This window comes from Eleutherodactylus coqui, chromosome 3 (genome assembly GCF_035609145.1).
Source record: "Eleutherodactylus coqui strain aEleCoq1 chromosome 3, aEleCoq1.hap1, whole genome shotgun sequence".
NCBI classification, from domain to species: domain Eukaryota; kingdom Metazoa; phylum Chordata; class Amphibia; order Anura; family Eleutherodactylidae; genus Eleutherodactylus; species Eleutherodactylus coqui.
The window spans coordinates 158,791,406-158,807,335 of NC_089839.1; the positions used below are offsets into that span (position 1 = coordinate 158,791,406).

Genomic DNA, 15,930 nt, shown 5'->3' on the forward strand with positions numbered 1-15,930 from the left:
GGCTCCTGCTCTAACTACCAGATGTGGAGAAACCTTAAATCCTGGCAGTTTAGCCTCTTACGTGCCCCAAACAATAGCAACTACAGCATTTAAGCAGATGACAGGTAGAGGGAGTTCTTTCTTTCACGCATCAGCATCCCGCATTGTGATTGCAAAGTTACAATGGGTTCCCAGGGCAACTGAAAGCCTGCAATCATAGTCTTAGTAGAATGCACTACATAAGTAATGCAGTGTACTATCCTAGCAATCGAACTATTGCAACTTCAAGTCTCCCTGAGGGACTAAAAAATAGTATCAAAAAAGTTCAATAAAGTTTAATATAAGATTTTTAAAAATCCAGTTTAAAAAAATATGCATTTTCCCCCGCAAAAACCCTTTCTAAATGGCTAAAAATTTAAATAAAATATAATTTTAAAAAGCAGCACATAATAGGTAAGTGCATATTACTACGTTCGTAAAGACAATGAAAATATTTTGCTATTTATCGCACAATGTGAATGCCGTAAAAATAATTTGCCTCCCCAAAAAAAAGCAATCCAAAAGTCATATGTGGCTCAAAATGGTAGCAATAAAAAAATGCAACTCATCTTGCAAAAAAGAGGATTTTTACTCACCGTAAAATCTCTTTCTCGTCTCGTCATTGGGGGACACAGCAAAGACCGTGGGATATAGCTTTTGCCACTAGGAGGCGACACTAAGCACAAAAAAGTTAGCTCCGCCCTCTGGCTATATCCCTCCTGCCGACAGCAGGCTAATTAGTTTGTCATGCCAGCAGTTAGAATAGCCATGCAGGAACAGAGAGACAACAATAGTTAGTCATATGACACGTTAACAAAAAATTTCACTGTAATGAAAAACACGCAGCACCATGTGCGACTTACAGAATCCGGAGTCCGACCAGGACCACCAACCGTGTCATAGAAAGAAAGAAAGAGGGGCGGGTGCTGTGTCCCCCAATGACGAGACGAGAAAGAGATTTTACGGTGAGTAAAAATCCTCTTTTCTCGCTCGTGTCATTGGGGTACACAGCAAAGACCGTGGGACGTCCCACAGCCGTCCCCAAGGGTGGGTACAAATAAATCATAAACGCATGCGGTCAGTTTACAGCCGTCTGTAAAACCTTTCGACCCAGCGAAGCGTCGGCTGACGCGAACGTATGTATTTGATAAAATTTAGAAAAGACCGCACCGGTCGCAACACCACCTTATCCTGGTGAAAAAACCGTAAAGGGTGGTTTTGCCGACAGCGCCGCAATCTCCGAAACCCTACGAAGGGAGGTAACCGCCACCAGGAAAGCGACCTTCCAGGACAGCAAGCGCCACAGTACTTCTGCTAATGGTTCAAACGGATGGGCCTGCAAGGCGTCCAGAACCAGGTTAAGGTCCCAAGGTGGCACCGGAGACCGGAAAGGGGGTGCCGTATGAGCAACTCCCTGTAAAAAGGTGCGCACCGCCGACCTTGAAGCTAAAGATCGCTGAAACAAAACTGACAAAGCTGAAACCTGTCCCTTAAGGGAGCTGAGGCTCAGGCCCAAGTCCAACCAGTCTTGGAGAAACGACAGGAGATGGGCCAACGAAAAAAGCATCGGGTGTGTCCCTTTCTGTTCGCACCAGCGAAAAAATGTCCTCTACACCCGGTGACATACTTTCAATGACGACGGCTTCCTAGCCCTAATCATTGTCTGGATACCCGGGTCTGAGAAGCCCTTTGCTCTTAGTACCGCGGTCTCAACTGCCACGCCGTCAAACGCAGTGCAGCCCAACTTTGGTGGTAGAGGGGACCCTGAGAGAGTAGATCCTTTCGTAGGGGTAATCGCCAGGGCGCGTCTGCTAACATGTCCATGAGCTCAGCTTTCCGCGTTCTTCGCGGCCAATCTGGGCTATGAGAATCATTGGTAGCCCTTCCTTCCTGATCCTCCTGAGCATCCGAGGAAAGAAAGGAATTGGTGCACCCCCAGCCCGTCATGCTGGCGACTGTAGCCAGCACCTGCCACTGCAGGGGCAGGAACGACCTGCCCTGCTGGATGCGTGGCGAGTCCAACAGCCACTGGAGTGACAGCTGAACTCCTGGTGGAAACCTTATCCCTCCCTCGAGGGATCACGCTAACCTGTCCCACCTTGAGAGTATCGCCCACTGCAAGGGGCGGGAGTGGAACAGGGCAGAAGGAATTGCCTCGAAAGACGATACCATCAGCTTCTTTAGGTCCAGAACCGGACGGACGGAGCCGTCCTTTTTTGGGGTTCTGGACCGAAAGAAGCGGTCATGCGGTTGTGTGTGGAACTCCATCGCATAGCCCCTGGACACGACCTCCTGTATCCAGGTGTCTGTGACCTGAGACGACCAGACCTGGCTGAATTGGAGAAGCCATCCTCCCACCTTGTCCGAAACAGGTGGGGGCAGTCCCTCATGCGGGGGGCTTGCCTTCGGTACCCTTTGTGGGCAGGGGCCCCCGCCAAGAGGAGCTTGGTTTAAAGGAAGGAAGCTTCCTTTGTTCCCGCTCCTGTGGACCCTCTCTCTCTCTCCTATGAGGACTCATCCGGCGATAGGAACGAAAACGTCTGTGCTGCGGAGATGACCGCTTTGGACGGTTCTGTGGCAAAAGTGAGCTCTTTCCACCCGTAGCCTCTGAGATGAGCTTGTCTAGCTTGGCGCCGAGAAGACGAGATCCTACAAAGGGCATACTGATTAACGACCCCTTGGAGGAAGCATCCGCATCCCACGATTTTAACCATAGGGTCCGGCGAGTCGCCACCGATGCCGCGGAGGCTTGGGCCGCCAGCCTGGCTGTATCCATAGAGGCCTCACAGAGAAACATGCCTGCTTGTTTAATCTGGTGTGTAATGCCCACCAGATCCTCGGTTGCCACCCCTTCGAGGATTCCTTCCCGTAACCGCTTTGCCCAGTCAGTAACAGCCTTACTGACCCAGGACGAGGCAAACACAGGCCTAAAAGCTGACCCTGCCGCTTCAAAAACGGTCTTTGCCAAGGCCTCGACTCCTCGATCCTTGGGATCCCTGAGGGAGGAGGACTCAGCCGTGGGTAGCACGGTATGCTTAGCCAGGCGCGAAATGGGTGGATCCACTAGCGGTGGGACCGACCACTTCTCCACTAAGTCCTGCGGGAAGGGATATTTCCCGTTCAAGTAACCCATCTTGGAAAGATGCTTATTCGGTGCCTTCCACTCCTTAGATAGGACCTTGTCAAAGTCCTCATGAGGAGGAAAGGTTTTTGGAGAGCGTCTAGGCTGCCTGAAAGAAAACAATATCTCAGATGCCTGTGGTTCCTGTTCAGTGAGCTGAAAAGCATCACGCACCGCAACCACTAAGCTCTCCACCATTGCCGAAAATTTTGGGACCTGATCCTCCTCCTCGACAGAGTCTGAGGAGGATTCAGACCATTCCTCGTCCGAACCATCTTCTGCCAACAAGCGCCGTGACCTAGTACCAGAAGAGCGCAAAAGTGACGAGGAGGATGGTGACCGGGAGGGCCGCCGGGAGTCCGAAGGCCTGACCCGTTTTCGTCTACGGCCGCGCTCCTCATGTGAACTGGAGGCGTCCTGCGCTAATTTTTCCAAAATTGCGCCAGATGCCCGAGAGAGGTCAGACACCGCCAGTGACAAGGAGCGGGCCCACTCCGGCTCGGCCATAGCTGGGGGCTGAATGGGGGGATGGGTGCCCTGCACAGCCGCCTGTTTCGCAGGGGAACAATCTCTACAAAAGGGCTCAGCCTGTCCGCATGCGAACTTTAGGTTACAGCGTGAGCAAGCCAAGTGCGTTACTCTTGCTGTCCCTGGTCCAGCCTCCAGGGCTCTGGGGTCGGACATGGTGCTGGGATTTCACCGGGCAAAGAAAACTGCGAGCTATCCTCTGCTATGCCAACCGCCGGCAGGAGGGATACGCAGCGAAAGAGGGGAGCTAGCCGCCAGGCAGAGCTTACCCAGGTCCTTGCTGAGGTCCGAAGAGGTCCGGGGAGCCGCTGGGTCGGGAGACTGCAGGTGCTGAAGGGCTTTCTTTCCTGGAGCTTGAGCTGTACAGCATATAAGCTGAGCAGAAAAGGGCAGCAAGGAGTGGAGCAGCAGGGCGGTTTTTAAGTCCTGGCGCGCTGTCCCCAATAGGCTGCTTCTCTGATGTCATCCCCCTTCACCTGTGCTGAGGGAGGAAGGGGGAGGGGCAGGGCGGCGTGCATTGCCGTGAGGCCACGCCCCTGCATGGAGTCAATGAGGGGGGCGTGGCCACACCCACCCGCTGAGGTATTGCTGTGAAGCCACGCCCCGTGCCACATGGGGCGTGGCCACAGGCAGAGGCCACGCCCCCTCCGATTGCGGCATTGCCGCCTTTTCTTCTAAGGCGGGCCGGGCAAGAAACAACCTGGACAAACCAGAGGTTGTTCGCCCTCCTTTCCGTTCGGGTTTGATGGGGAGCGTCCTGCCTCTCCGTCTAACCCTGGCCCTTAAAGCAGCCCTAACGGGCACGAACGTCCTCCTACGAGACACTAAGCTAAAAACTAATTAGCCTGCTGTCGGCAGGAGGGATATAGCCAGAGGGCGGAGCTAACTTTTTTGTGCTTAGTGTCGCCTCCTAGTGGCAGAAGCTATATCCCACGGTCTTTGCTGTGTACCCCAATGACACGAGCGAGAAAACAAGATCTCGATCTTAGAATGCGGTGATGCAGATTCAATTGTTTTTCTTTAAAAATGTGTTTTTATTGTGCAAAAGTAGTAAAAAATAAAGAAATCTTCATAAACTTGGTATTGCAGTAATCGTGTTGATCAGATAAGTTATTATGTTATTTTTACCGAATGGTGAACGCTGTAAGAAGAAAACCCCGAAACAATGAGAAGAGGAATTTCTGAGGGGTTTTCCATCCCCCCCTCCCCCCCAAAAAAAAGTTATAAAAGTTAAACAATACAATATATGTAACACACAGTGGTGCCATTAAAAAAAAATACAACTTGTCCCAAAAATAAACAATGGATATGTCAACAAGTTATGGCTCTTGCAATGTGACAATGACAATCACTTGGTCCTCAAAGCAAAAAATAGGCTCATCACTAAAGGGTTAATGCTTCTGAAGCCTACACCCTATTATAAACTAGGCGCCAAAACAGACTCTTTTTCACAGGTTTTTCCCAGACTTATGGTGAATGTCCATGGACGAATTAACATTGTGTTTCCCATGGCGGAAATCAGTGCGTGAATTCTGCAGTGGCAAGGTCCTATTGATGCTAATAGCTTTCTGCCTGCCAACGAACACATGGGGATTTCTACCGCGGATTTCTGCGAGCGTGAAAGAATCGCGGCATGTTCTTTTTTTTTATCACTGATTCGCCACAGGAGGGCTCCAGTGATATCAATGGAAGCGAAACCGCATAAATCCGTAATCACTCGCTGCCACTTTTTTGTTTTGATTCGCGTTACTACTGTGGCATAAATCCTTGGGCGTATCGCTCGTGGGCATGAGCCCTTACAGTACATAGACATCAGTCTGTGTGCTAGCCTATACATATAGACACAGTACATTGACTTCCATTGGAATGTCCTATTTGTCGTCCGTGAAATGGACAGGAATAGGATACATCTACGATATGTGTATAGCCTCATAGGCTATAATGGGGCCCTGTGGAATTACATGGGCAACATGCAGCGCTAAAATACGCTAGTATACACCTAGCCTGAGGGTAAATCCACATAAGAGATATAAAAGTCTAACGTGGCCAAGCATGCTAAAATTTTAACAGGATTGCTTAAAATCATCAAGTCACATTAACGTTTGAGCTGCAGCGCAAACACATTGACTTTTCTTTGCAGTGTCATAGGACTACATAGCAATCTTTGGCCATGTGACCTATGTCATGGTCAAAGTCCTCATGAAGCCCAAGCCTACTACATATTAATCCCTTAATGTTGCAGCCCTTTTTTTCTTATTTTCTTTTTTTTCCTCTCCAAGTTGTATTTTTTTTAAGGTACCATTAAACGTACCAGATAATGTGCTGTAAAACTTCTTAAAAATTCTAAGTGGGGAGAAATGGGAAAAATGCAATTGCACAATTTCTTTTTTCGAGGAGGGGGGGAATTACTTTTATGATATTTACAATGCAGTAAAAATGATGTGTTCTCTTCATTCTATGGATCAGTAAGATTACAGTGATATCAAATCTTAAGAGTTTTTTAGTGTACTACAACTGCAAAAAATAACCTTAAAGGGGTTGTCTCGCGGCAGCAAGTGGGGTCATACACTTCTGTATGGCCATATTAATGCACTTTGTAATATACATCGTGCATTAAATATGAGCCATACAGAAGTTATTCACTTACCTGCTCCGTTGCTAGTGTCCCCGTCGCCATGGATCCGCCTAAATTCGCTGTCTTCTGGCGTTTTTAGACGCGCTTGCGCAGTCCGGTCTTCTGCTGGTGAATGGGGCCGCTCGTGCCGGATAGCTGGTCCCGCATCGTCATCGTAGCTCCGCCCCGTCACGTGTGCCGATTCCAGCCAATCAGGAGGCTGGAATCGGCACTGGACCGCACAGAGCCCACGGTGCACCATGGGAGAAGACCCGCGGTGCAGCGTGGGTGAAGATCCCGGCGGCCATCTTGGAGAAGGAAGAAAGAAGTCGTCGCAGAGCGGGGATTCAAGTAAGTAATATATATATATATTTTTTTTTAACCCATCCCTTGGGTTTGTCTCGCGCCGAACGGGGGGCCTATTGGAAAAAAAAAAACCCGTTTCGGCGCGAGACAACCCCTTTAATTACAAAAAAAATTCTCTGTGCCATCTTTTGACCCCAGAACTTTATTTTTGTATTGATCGGGCTATGTAACGGCTTGTTCTTTGCACAAAGACCTGTATTTTTATTGATACAATTTTGGCTTACACATGTCTTTTAAATAGTTTTTTTAATCCAATTTTTTTCTCGGATATGAGGTGACCTAAAAAAACATTGCTATTATTGTGCATATTCTTTTTCTGACATGTTCTCCGTTTGGGACATTGTGATATTTTAATAATCTGAACTTCTTTGGATGCAGTGATACCAATTTTTTATTCTTTAAATGAGATTATTGGGAAAAGGGGAGTGATAAAACTTTTACTACTTTTTATTTTTTCTAACAATTAATAAAACTTTGTTTACTCATTTTTACATTTCTTTTATAATCCCCAAGGGGACTTTAATTTGTAATCGTTTGATCGTTCATACAGTATAATGCAATTTCATAGTATGGCATTATACCAGGTTCTGACAGGCAGCCTATCAAAATGTGCCACAAGCACTTCAGAAGGCCCTAAGACTGCCATGACAACCAAATGGCAACTCCCAATCGCATTGCGGAAGAGCCACTTGGAGGCACTGAATGCTGATTGGGACATTTAAATGCCGTTGTCAGAATTGACAGTATTTAAAGGGTTAACAGTTGCAGACGGCGCGAACACTGATCATGGCTGTTGCCAGTGGGTGTCAGCTGTCAAAGATGGCTGACGCCTGCTGCGTATGTAGCTGACTTGGCTTTCAAGCCTGCTTCATATACAGACACCCAACATGCGCCACATAACATATGCAAATATATAGATGTAATTTTATATGTATATCACACACTTATACATTTATATATTTGTAGATACTGTATGCATATCCTCTCCTGTAGATTTGTTATGCAGAGGGGGAGGTGTACACGCTGCACACTAGCACAGACAGGACAGTAATCAGCTTCCGGTCCTGCTGTCCTCTTTGACCTCTGCAGTGCAACGCTGGAAGTTCAGACTCCGGCAGAAGTTGCTAGACAGAGAAGAGTGGAGGATGCACTGCATACAATGTAAGCTATGCTGCACATCCTCTACTCTTATCTAATTCTGCTAGCAGCGGGAGCCCCGGGAGCTTGAAGAAGAGGAGACTTGGGACCTAAAACCAGTGCTCCAGTTACTCCAATAATAATCCAGCCAAGATCCTGGAAGTGTTCCATAAAGTCTGCTTCTGCAGAGGCAGAAAGACCTCCATCAAGAGAACGCCAGGTCGAAGTGCAGAGCAGAGGGGGCTATGAGAAGTGTACAGTAATTCAATGATCGAGCAGAGTGCTTTATGAGCACTCTGCCTGTTCTTTAAGAAAGTGGTCAAGGAGGCTTGGTGCTGCTGCTCACCTTGACTGCAGACTATAAAACACATGGTCTTTTAGCAAGATTTCTTTCTTGTTAAAATACGCATGTTATAGTCTGAAAAAAAGCTGTACATTAGGACATTGTTGCATGCCAGACTATCAGGACTTTAATACGCTCATGTATCACATAGAGTGAATTTTATATTGTGTATGTTACCTTCCCTTCGATGATCCGATATACTAAAGAGTTCATGTCCTTGGCATTGAAGGCATGCTTTAGAGTCGTCATCTCGTACACACAGCATCCGAGGGCCCACACGTCAGACTGCAAAATCAAAGAGCCATTGGTTACTATTGTCTCAAGACTGTCAGCAGCAAAAATACGTAACCTGATCTTAGGGACACTACAACCATGGTTACATGTCAATAAACAATACGTTCAGGAAAAATACTATTTCATAAAAAGAAGAACTTAATACAAATACAAGTTGTGGCAAACAAAAAATATATTAGGTGGATCATTACCTTATAATTGTATGGTTTATTGGAGAATAGCTCTGGGCTCATATAGTATGGGGTCCCGATAAGAGTACTGGCCATATCATACTGGTTTTCCAAGACCCGTGCAATCCCCAGATCACCTACTTTGATGATGTTCGTTTTAGTAAGGAAAATATTCTGCGTTTTCAAGTCACGATGCATAATGTGCAAATCATGTAAATACTGTGAAACAAAATGTAATAATGTTATAGGCAGGCAACGATGCAATCCAGGCTATCCTACTGTTGTATACATTTTACATTTCTGTGTAAATAGGACTAGCTGTTAGGCCCGGCTATCATGGGTGGATTTTAATTGCGGAATCCGCTTCCGCGCGGAAGGTCCGTGGTACACGCAAGCATTGAAAGGCATGCATTTTCGATTTTTCGTTCACACTCGTGGGTTACGAATTGCATATTTCGTGAGCAGAAAAGTCACAGCATGCTCTATTTTAGCGCGGATTTCAAGTGAACGCTCCCCATTGAAGTCAATGTCACGCATACAATTAACATTTTGTATGAGCGGCAAAAACGCTAGCAACTTCAGAGGAAACTAGAAAAGCCGGAATGCCCACTGGAAGGAAGAGAGAGTTCTTTCTTCCGCACAGATGATACGCTGTGCATATGCGTACATCCGCGCAGAAAAACACTCACATCCGCGATCATTCACAATTACTTTCCGCGAGCGATTGCAGTTCTTCTGCTGCGGAAATCCAGAATCCAATATGTTCGTGTCAGCCTGTCCTTAGACATACAATACAAGGGTGGTTAATAAATTGAGCTAAACAGCTACTAAAGGAAGGCCATAAACACAACAGGCCTCAGTTAATTAGGTGCAACTACATTAGCAAAGAACATTTGGCCACAATAAGGGCTCATTCACACGGCCGTATGCCTTAAACGCTGTGTGTATTATGCAGCATTTTACCGCCATGTCAGCTATAATTGTGCACTGCGCATGACAGCATCTCTCACCCTCGCTGTCATGTGCAGTGCGACTAGTTTCTTCTTTTTTTTTTATTTCCCGCTGTCTCTTAGCAGCGTTGCGTATTAAACGCCGCACCTATGCAATGGTTTTGCGTATGTACAGAATTTAAAATGCAACCCACAGAGAACAATAGGGCTATACACAGGAAAGTAGAACATGCTACGTGTTATGTTTTTTACGCTATATATATATATATATATATATATATATATATATATATATATATATATACGCAAATGTGAATTGTTCAATGAAAATCAATGTGCTTTCATTGACCGTGTAATACGCAGAGAAATTAGGTTTGTGAGAATGAGCCCTAAAGCAATCTACATATGCTAATTATTGCACTTAGAGGCCATCCTGCCCTACAGCTCTTCACATCTACACTCAAATGTGTCTGGAATCATGTCATATTATTCATCATGTCATATGAGTAATATGACATGATTCCAGACACATTCGGCTAAGAGGGGTCACAGTGGTATCAGCACATGAAACCCTCAGCAGATATCAGGGCTCACTGGGATTAGGGGGCTAATTTCAGAACAAGTAAATATAATCCACGCTTGTCAAGCCAAGGATGGGGAAGATATTAGGCTCACTGTGACTCTGCCACCCAAGGACTCACATAAATTGGGTCTGGCCCTGACAGCACAGAGACAATAATCATAACGGTAAATAAAGTTAGTGAAAACCTCACAACTATACCTGTAGCGCCATGGTAATCTGTACAAACCATTCCACTACTTGGCTTTCTGGAAGTAGTTTGCCCTTTTGCTCCTTAAGTTTATGGTACAAGTCTCCCCCTTCACAGAAGCCCATGACAATATAGAGCAGGCCATCTTCACCCTCCCATGATTCCTTGTAGGCCACAATGTTCGGATGTTTCAGCTGAGAAAGGAGCTGCGCCTCTTGTTCTGCCGCTTTCCGTTCTTTACGAGGGGCGCTGCGGAGACTCAACTTCTTAATCACATACTGAGCGAAAACAAGAGAAAGACACACTTAGGAATTAAAAAGCAACAGTCGTAGAATGTAACAATATGACAGTAAAATAGGATTATGAAGGTGAGGAAAATTAGAGTATTTCACTATAATGTAAAATTGCAAAAAATGAAATTTCACCAATGGTACATCAGATTATGGAGAAACTGGGTGGAAACCAAACAAACACAATAACAGCTCTAACAGAAGTTGGTACACAATGTTCCCAAACCACTTTATGTCGTCTGTATAATTACAGAGCAGTAGGGTAGCACCGATTGCCTAACCGCATATTCCCCATTGTACTCTGGAACAGCTGAGTGACAACCCCTGCGGGGTCTGATGGGCGTTATTACATACCAGAACATCAACTGTCACAGTAATAACTCAGTGTATACACTCTCAACAACTTGACACTTCATGGCATCATTTCATTGGTATTTTTTTTCTTGGGGAGGGTGTTGGGGGCTGTGATTTGTAATGTAGTGGAATCAAACACTGCAGATTCTAAGTGAGAAAAGTGCTTAAGAACAAAAGAAGGTCGCTACATTGACTTCTATAGGGCTCATGGAGATGGCCGAGTACATCGTTCAACTATCTCCATAGACAGTGAATGAGGTGGTGGTCATGTGTGAGCACCATTGCTCCATTCTCCTGGGGGTTCGCCGTTCTGGTGATCCCTGTGGGCAGATGATAAATGTTTTTTATGAGATAACCCTTTTAAAGGGGTTGTCCGAATTCTGGACATCATTCCAGCAATACTTCTAATGGTCTTAAAATAACAGACATAGCAGTACTTACCTGTCCTCTGGTAGGGAATCCAGCACTGTTTCCCGCGCCGTCCTCCCGCTGATTGGCGTGGCAGATAAGATCAGCGGAAGTCACCTGACTACTGCAGCCAATCATCACCTTCCGTTCTCCTGAGCGGGTTGGGAGCAGAGATAGGGCAACAGACTAGATCTCCACATCTGGGGACAGGCAAGTACTGCTCTGATTTGTTATAAGGCAGTATTTGCACGGACGATTTCCTTGCACAAGTTCCATCCGATTGAGATATGGATGAAACAGGCACAAGAAGATGACCCATTATTTTCTGTGTTTACATGTGCGATTTTTCCCTCACACTGAAAGTCCAATATAGAAAGATCACAGTACATCCTATTTTTTGGGCGATATCGCCAATTATTTGCATAACGCTCACATGCAGATGCGATTTTTTTTTCCTATTGAAACATGCAACTTTTATCGCAATCACAAGTACAGCATGTTTACGAGCATGATATTGGTCAGAGTTTCTCAGAACGATATCAAGCTCGACCGTGTAAATAAGTCTTAAGGTTCATTTACACGGAAAGATGATCATTCAGAATTTGCTCAAAAGGCAGTTTGAGTGACAGTTTTGAGCAATCACTTTGCATAAACTCTTAAATAGCGAATTAGCTACTGAAGAGTTTAATAGCGTGTAAATGAAGGCTCCTGCTGTATGCAGATGACAGCTGAAGCGCTGTTATCTGCAAACAGCTGCTTTGTTTTCTGAGCTATCAGCAGTATCCCACTGAGAACTCTGAGCGGGACACCAACTGAAAGAATACTATAAGCGGTATCCTGCTGAAAACTCATCGTGCGGCGCCGATAAGACTCATGAATAGTGCATGTAAAGTGCACGATGGGGACGCGTTTGGATGCAGCAATTATCACTCAAAAGATGGCTTTTGAGCAATAATTGTTGTGTCTAAATGGGCTTTAAGACAATTGGAGCTATTAATGTTGTTCAGTAACCGGACAACCCCTTGAAACAATTTGCTCAGTGACTATTCCCTTTCTAAGGCTGCCTGTCCACCGGCGATAGTTCATTGTGTTACCCGCAGCGATAATCTGGCCACGGGTAACGCAGTGACCGCTTTCCATAGCCCCGTTGTCCACGAGCGGAGAATTATAGCGATTCGCCACTCAGGGGAATCAAATCGCGGCATGCCGCGATTCCCCGCAGTGAGCCTATCTGTCAGATAGGCTCACCGCAGAGACCTGACAGCTCTCCCCCCTCCTTCCCCACGACGGAATATCGCTAGCGATATTCCATCACGGCCGTGAACGGGGGCCTAAAGTTGCTCCTCAGCATCTGTTGACAGTCTTTCTCATTATTTACTATTAATGAGTCATCTGTTGTCAAACCTCAGAATTCTGCTAAGATAGCTTTCAATTTTAGGGCTTTAACAGATAGGCGCATGTGCGAATATGCTCCCCACTGTGGAGCGTATTAGCGCAAGAACCTGTGGGGTTTTTTTTTTGACTATGCAAACTCTGCACTCTTGCGCCAGAGGTTGAAAAAAAGAAAAAAGCATTAAGATAGGTCCTGCTCCATTTATCTCGCATGCAGTATTAACGTGTCAGAATCCTGCTAGGAAAAACGAAACCATTGAAACCTGTGAACCCGTGTCCCTGCGTATGGCCAACTGGTATTAGGAACACCCCTGTCACACCCCTAGCTCTCGATAGGGCCAAGGCCAAGAGTGTAAGGTGCTGGTAGAACACTGTGGATGAAATGTCAGCGTTACCTGCAGTCTTTGTCTCAGGGTAACATTTGTGATGAGGATGTTACCGCTGTAAAAAGGCAACATTACCATCCACCAATGTAAGCCTCATCACAAATGTTACCCTCGCCCTAAGGTCCCCCAGTCAGATGCCGGACTCAACGCTTCGGCTGCCGTGTGCATTGTCACCTCCGTCTCCGCCGCTCCCCCGCTCACAGCTGCCGACAACACTGTTTGTGTTCCGATACCATGAGTGTCAGGTCCGTGGAGGACACTCCCCCACTGAGACATGCCGCCGTCACCTCTTGCTCTCCGCCGCTGTCGACAGTGACTGTTCCGTGCCAGGCGCTCCCCCAATGACAGCTGGCCAGCTCCTCGCTTCTGCTCCGTGTTCCCAGTAAAGACGCATCTGCTGGTGTTTGGGGGGTAAGCTGGCGGCGTGTGGTCAAGCAGTGTCAGGCCACCGGATCACACTCTGTGTCTCCCTCCAGCCCTGTGGCCTCCCTGCAGCCGCCGGTATGTACAACGTACATTGCTGGGGGCTGCCTTTGACAGTTGTGGAGCGCCGAAAAAGCCTTCCTCAGGACACTTGTGACTCGGTGGCCATGAAGGCCGTGTCAGCTCTGGTGGTGCCTTTGCACCAGGCACCGCTGCATGTCTTTTGAAGCCTACTTCTAGTGCCCTTCCAGGACCTAGCTGGCAGGCTGCTATGCAGCCAAAGAGTTACAGGGGGCGTCACCCCCTCACCCCCCCCCCCCCCCCCCCTGTTAATCTAGACTCCACCAGGACTTCAAGATACACTAATACCTGGCTGACTATGGGGGCGAAATTTTACTGTGCATGACCGCATACTCACACAGGTGGTCATGCACAGTACACCTGTTTTTTTGTTTATATGTCCCATGCTCTTGCTTAACAGTGACGCAAATACCTGCAGCCCTTACTCATTGTAATTGCATATGGGCTGCGAATATATACGCGACAACAGAGAACAACGGACTCTATGTAGAGTCTATATGCGGCAAAATAGAACTTGCTACATTTTATTTTCCGCCCGCGGATCACATAATTCCGACATGCTAATGTGAGTGGAACGCAATGCAACAGATTGCCTGCAAGCTACCGGGTATCACATGGGCGGACAGAGCCCACGCAATCCGCAATTCAAATCCGGTCGTGTGAGCCTGGCCTTAGAAAGACCTTAGACAATCTACCATCTTCAGGCTTTGTTCATACTTCGTAACACTTCGGTTTTTACCAGAAAGCATAACTGATGGGAACTATCAAAAATACGGTTAAAGTAACTGGTTGTGTGGCGAAACGTTCATAAACGGACGTGCAGAGTCTGACCTGTGCGTGTCCAATGAGCATGGAACACGTTCATACATAATGCATTACATCTATGGAGCGGTCCTGTGTACGTAGCCACAGACCTGAATCATGGTAACTGTAAGGGTACGGTCACATGGGGTCAACACATTGCCTATTTTTAACCTCAGATTTGCTTGCGGAAATAACAGATTATGACTGAGGATCTTCCATTCAAAATGTGCCAACTGAATTCGTTGCCATGTGAACTGTTCGCCGGTTTCTAACATTTGCGCACAGAGTGTTAGAACATATGGAGCCGCTGGCTGTATACAGGTGAGCTGGCTTATTCTTGTGTTAGCATTGGACATGTAGTTGCATACTATTAGGAAATGTTATATATATATATATATATATATATATATATATATATATTAGTAGGTGTATATACTCCAAGCTTATAACATACAGTATGATCACATGACACAGCATTACTGCACGCTAGTTATATGGTGTCTTACACTATACTATAATGCAGACTGTACTATTATCCAGCAGCTACACGACACGTTATCGCCGTCTTACCTGCTTCCCCTCCCCCCGGTGGGTGGCCAGGGTGACCTCCCCATAGCTTCCCTTGCCCACGACTCGAACGACCCTGTAATTCTCCAGCCCCGCCAGCGGCTTGTTCTCCTCCATCCCGTTCTACGAATTACGGCATCCCCTTGGAAGCGTAGAGCCCCACTGCTAGTCACAACTTCCGGCAGCGTGACGGTAACCAAGCAACCGGAGAACGGAGAGCGGAACAGAACAGCTAGAGAAGCGAGAACTGTGCAACTGTAGAACTAGAGACCACAGCGACATCTGCAGGATACAACCGGTACTGCGGTATGAACGTGTGTTGTGGAGTACGCGGTCCGAGATAACGCAAATAAGCTCATTAACCCCTTAATGACGCGGCCATTTTTCGTTTTCCATTTTCGTTTTTTCCTCCCCCCTTTAAAAAAAATCATAACTCCTTTATTTATCCATCCACGTCACTGTATGAGGGCTTGTTTTTTGCGGGATGAGTTGTATTTTTCAATGGTGCTATTTAAAGTACCATATAATGTACTGAAAAACTTTTAAAAAATTCTAAGTGGAGTAAAATGGAAAAAAAACGACATTTTGCCATCTTTTAGTACGTCTTGCTTCTACGGCGCACAAATGGCAACAAAAACGACATGATAACTTTATTCTATGGGTCGGTACGATTACTACAATGCCAAACTTGTTTAGGTTTTTTTTTACTATACTCCTCTTTTTTTTTTTAAAGACATAAAATTTTTTTCAATTATTTTCTGTCGTCATTTTGTGCGCGCGATAACTTTTTTATTTTTCCGTCGACGTAGTTGAGCAAGGTCTCATTTTTTGCGGGATGTCCTGTAGTTTCTGATAGTACCATTTTGGAATACATATGACTTTTTGATCGCTTTTTATTGCGTTTTTTATTGGAG

The 15,930-nt window shown here is 46.3% G+C and overlaps 1 protein-coding gene across 1 annotated transcript in view; it reads right to left on the reverse strand.

Moving 5' to 3' along the window:
- NEK4 (NIMA related kinase 4) overlaps positions 1–15,203 on the reverse strand; it is a 54,188-nt gene extending 38,985 nt beyond the window's left edge. The window contains exons 1-4 of the mRNA XM_066596441.1: positions 15,020–15,203; positions 10,323–10,589; positions 8,613–8,810; positions 8,305–8,412 (exon numbers count right to left, since the gene is read on the reverse strand). Coding sequence (XP_066452538.1) covers positions 8,305–8,412; positions 8,613–8,810; positions 10,323–10,589; positions 15,020–15,133 — 687 coding nt within the window. The 5' untranslated portion in view covers positions 15,134–15,203. The remainder of the gene's footprint in view (positions 1–8,304; positions 8,413–8,612; positions 8,811–10,322; positions 10,590–15,019) is intronic.
- Positions 15,204–15,930: the final 727 nt, after the last annotated feature.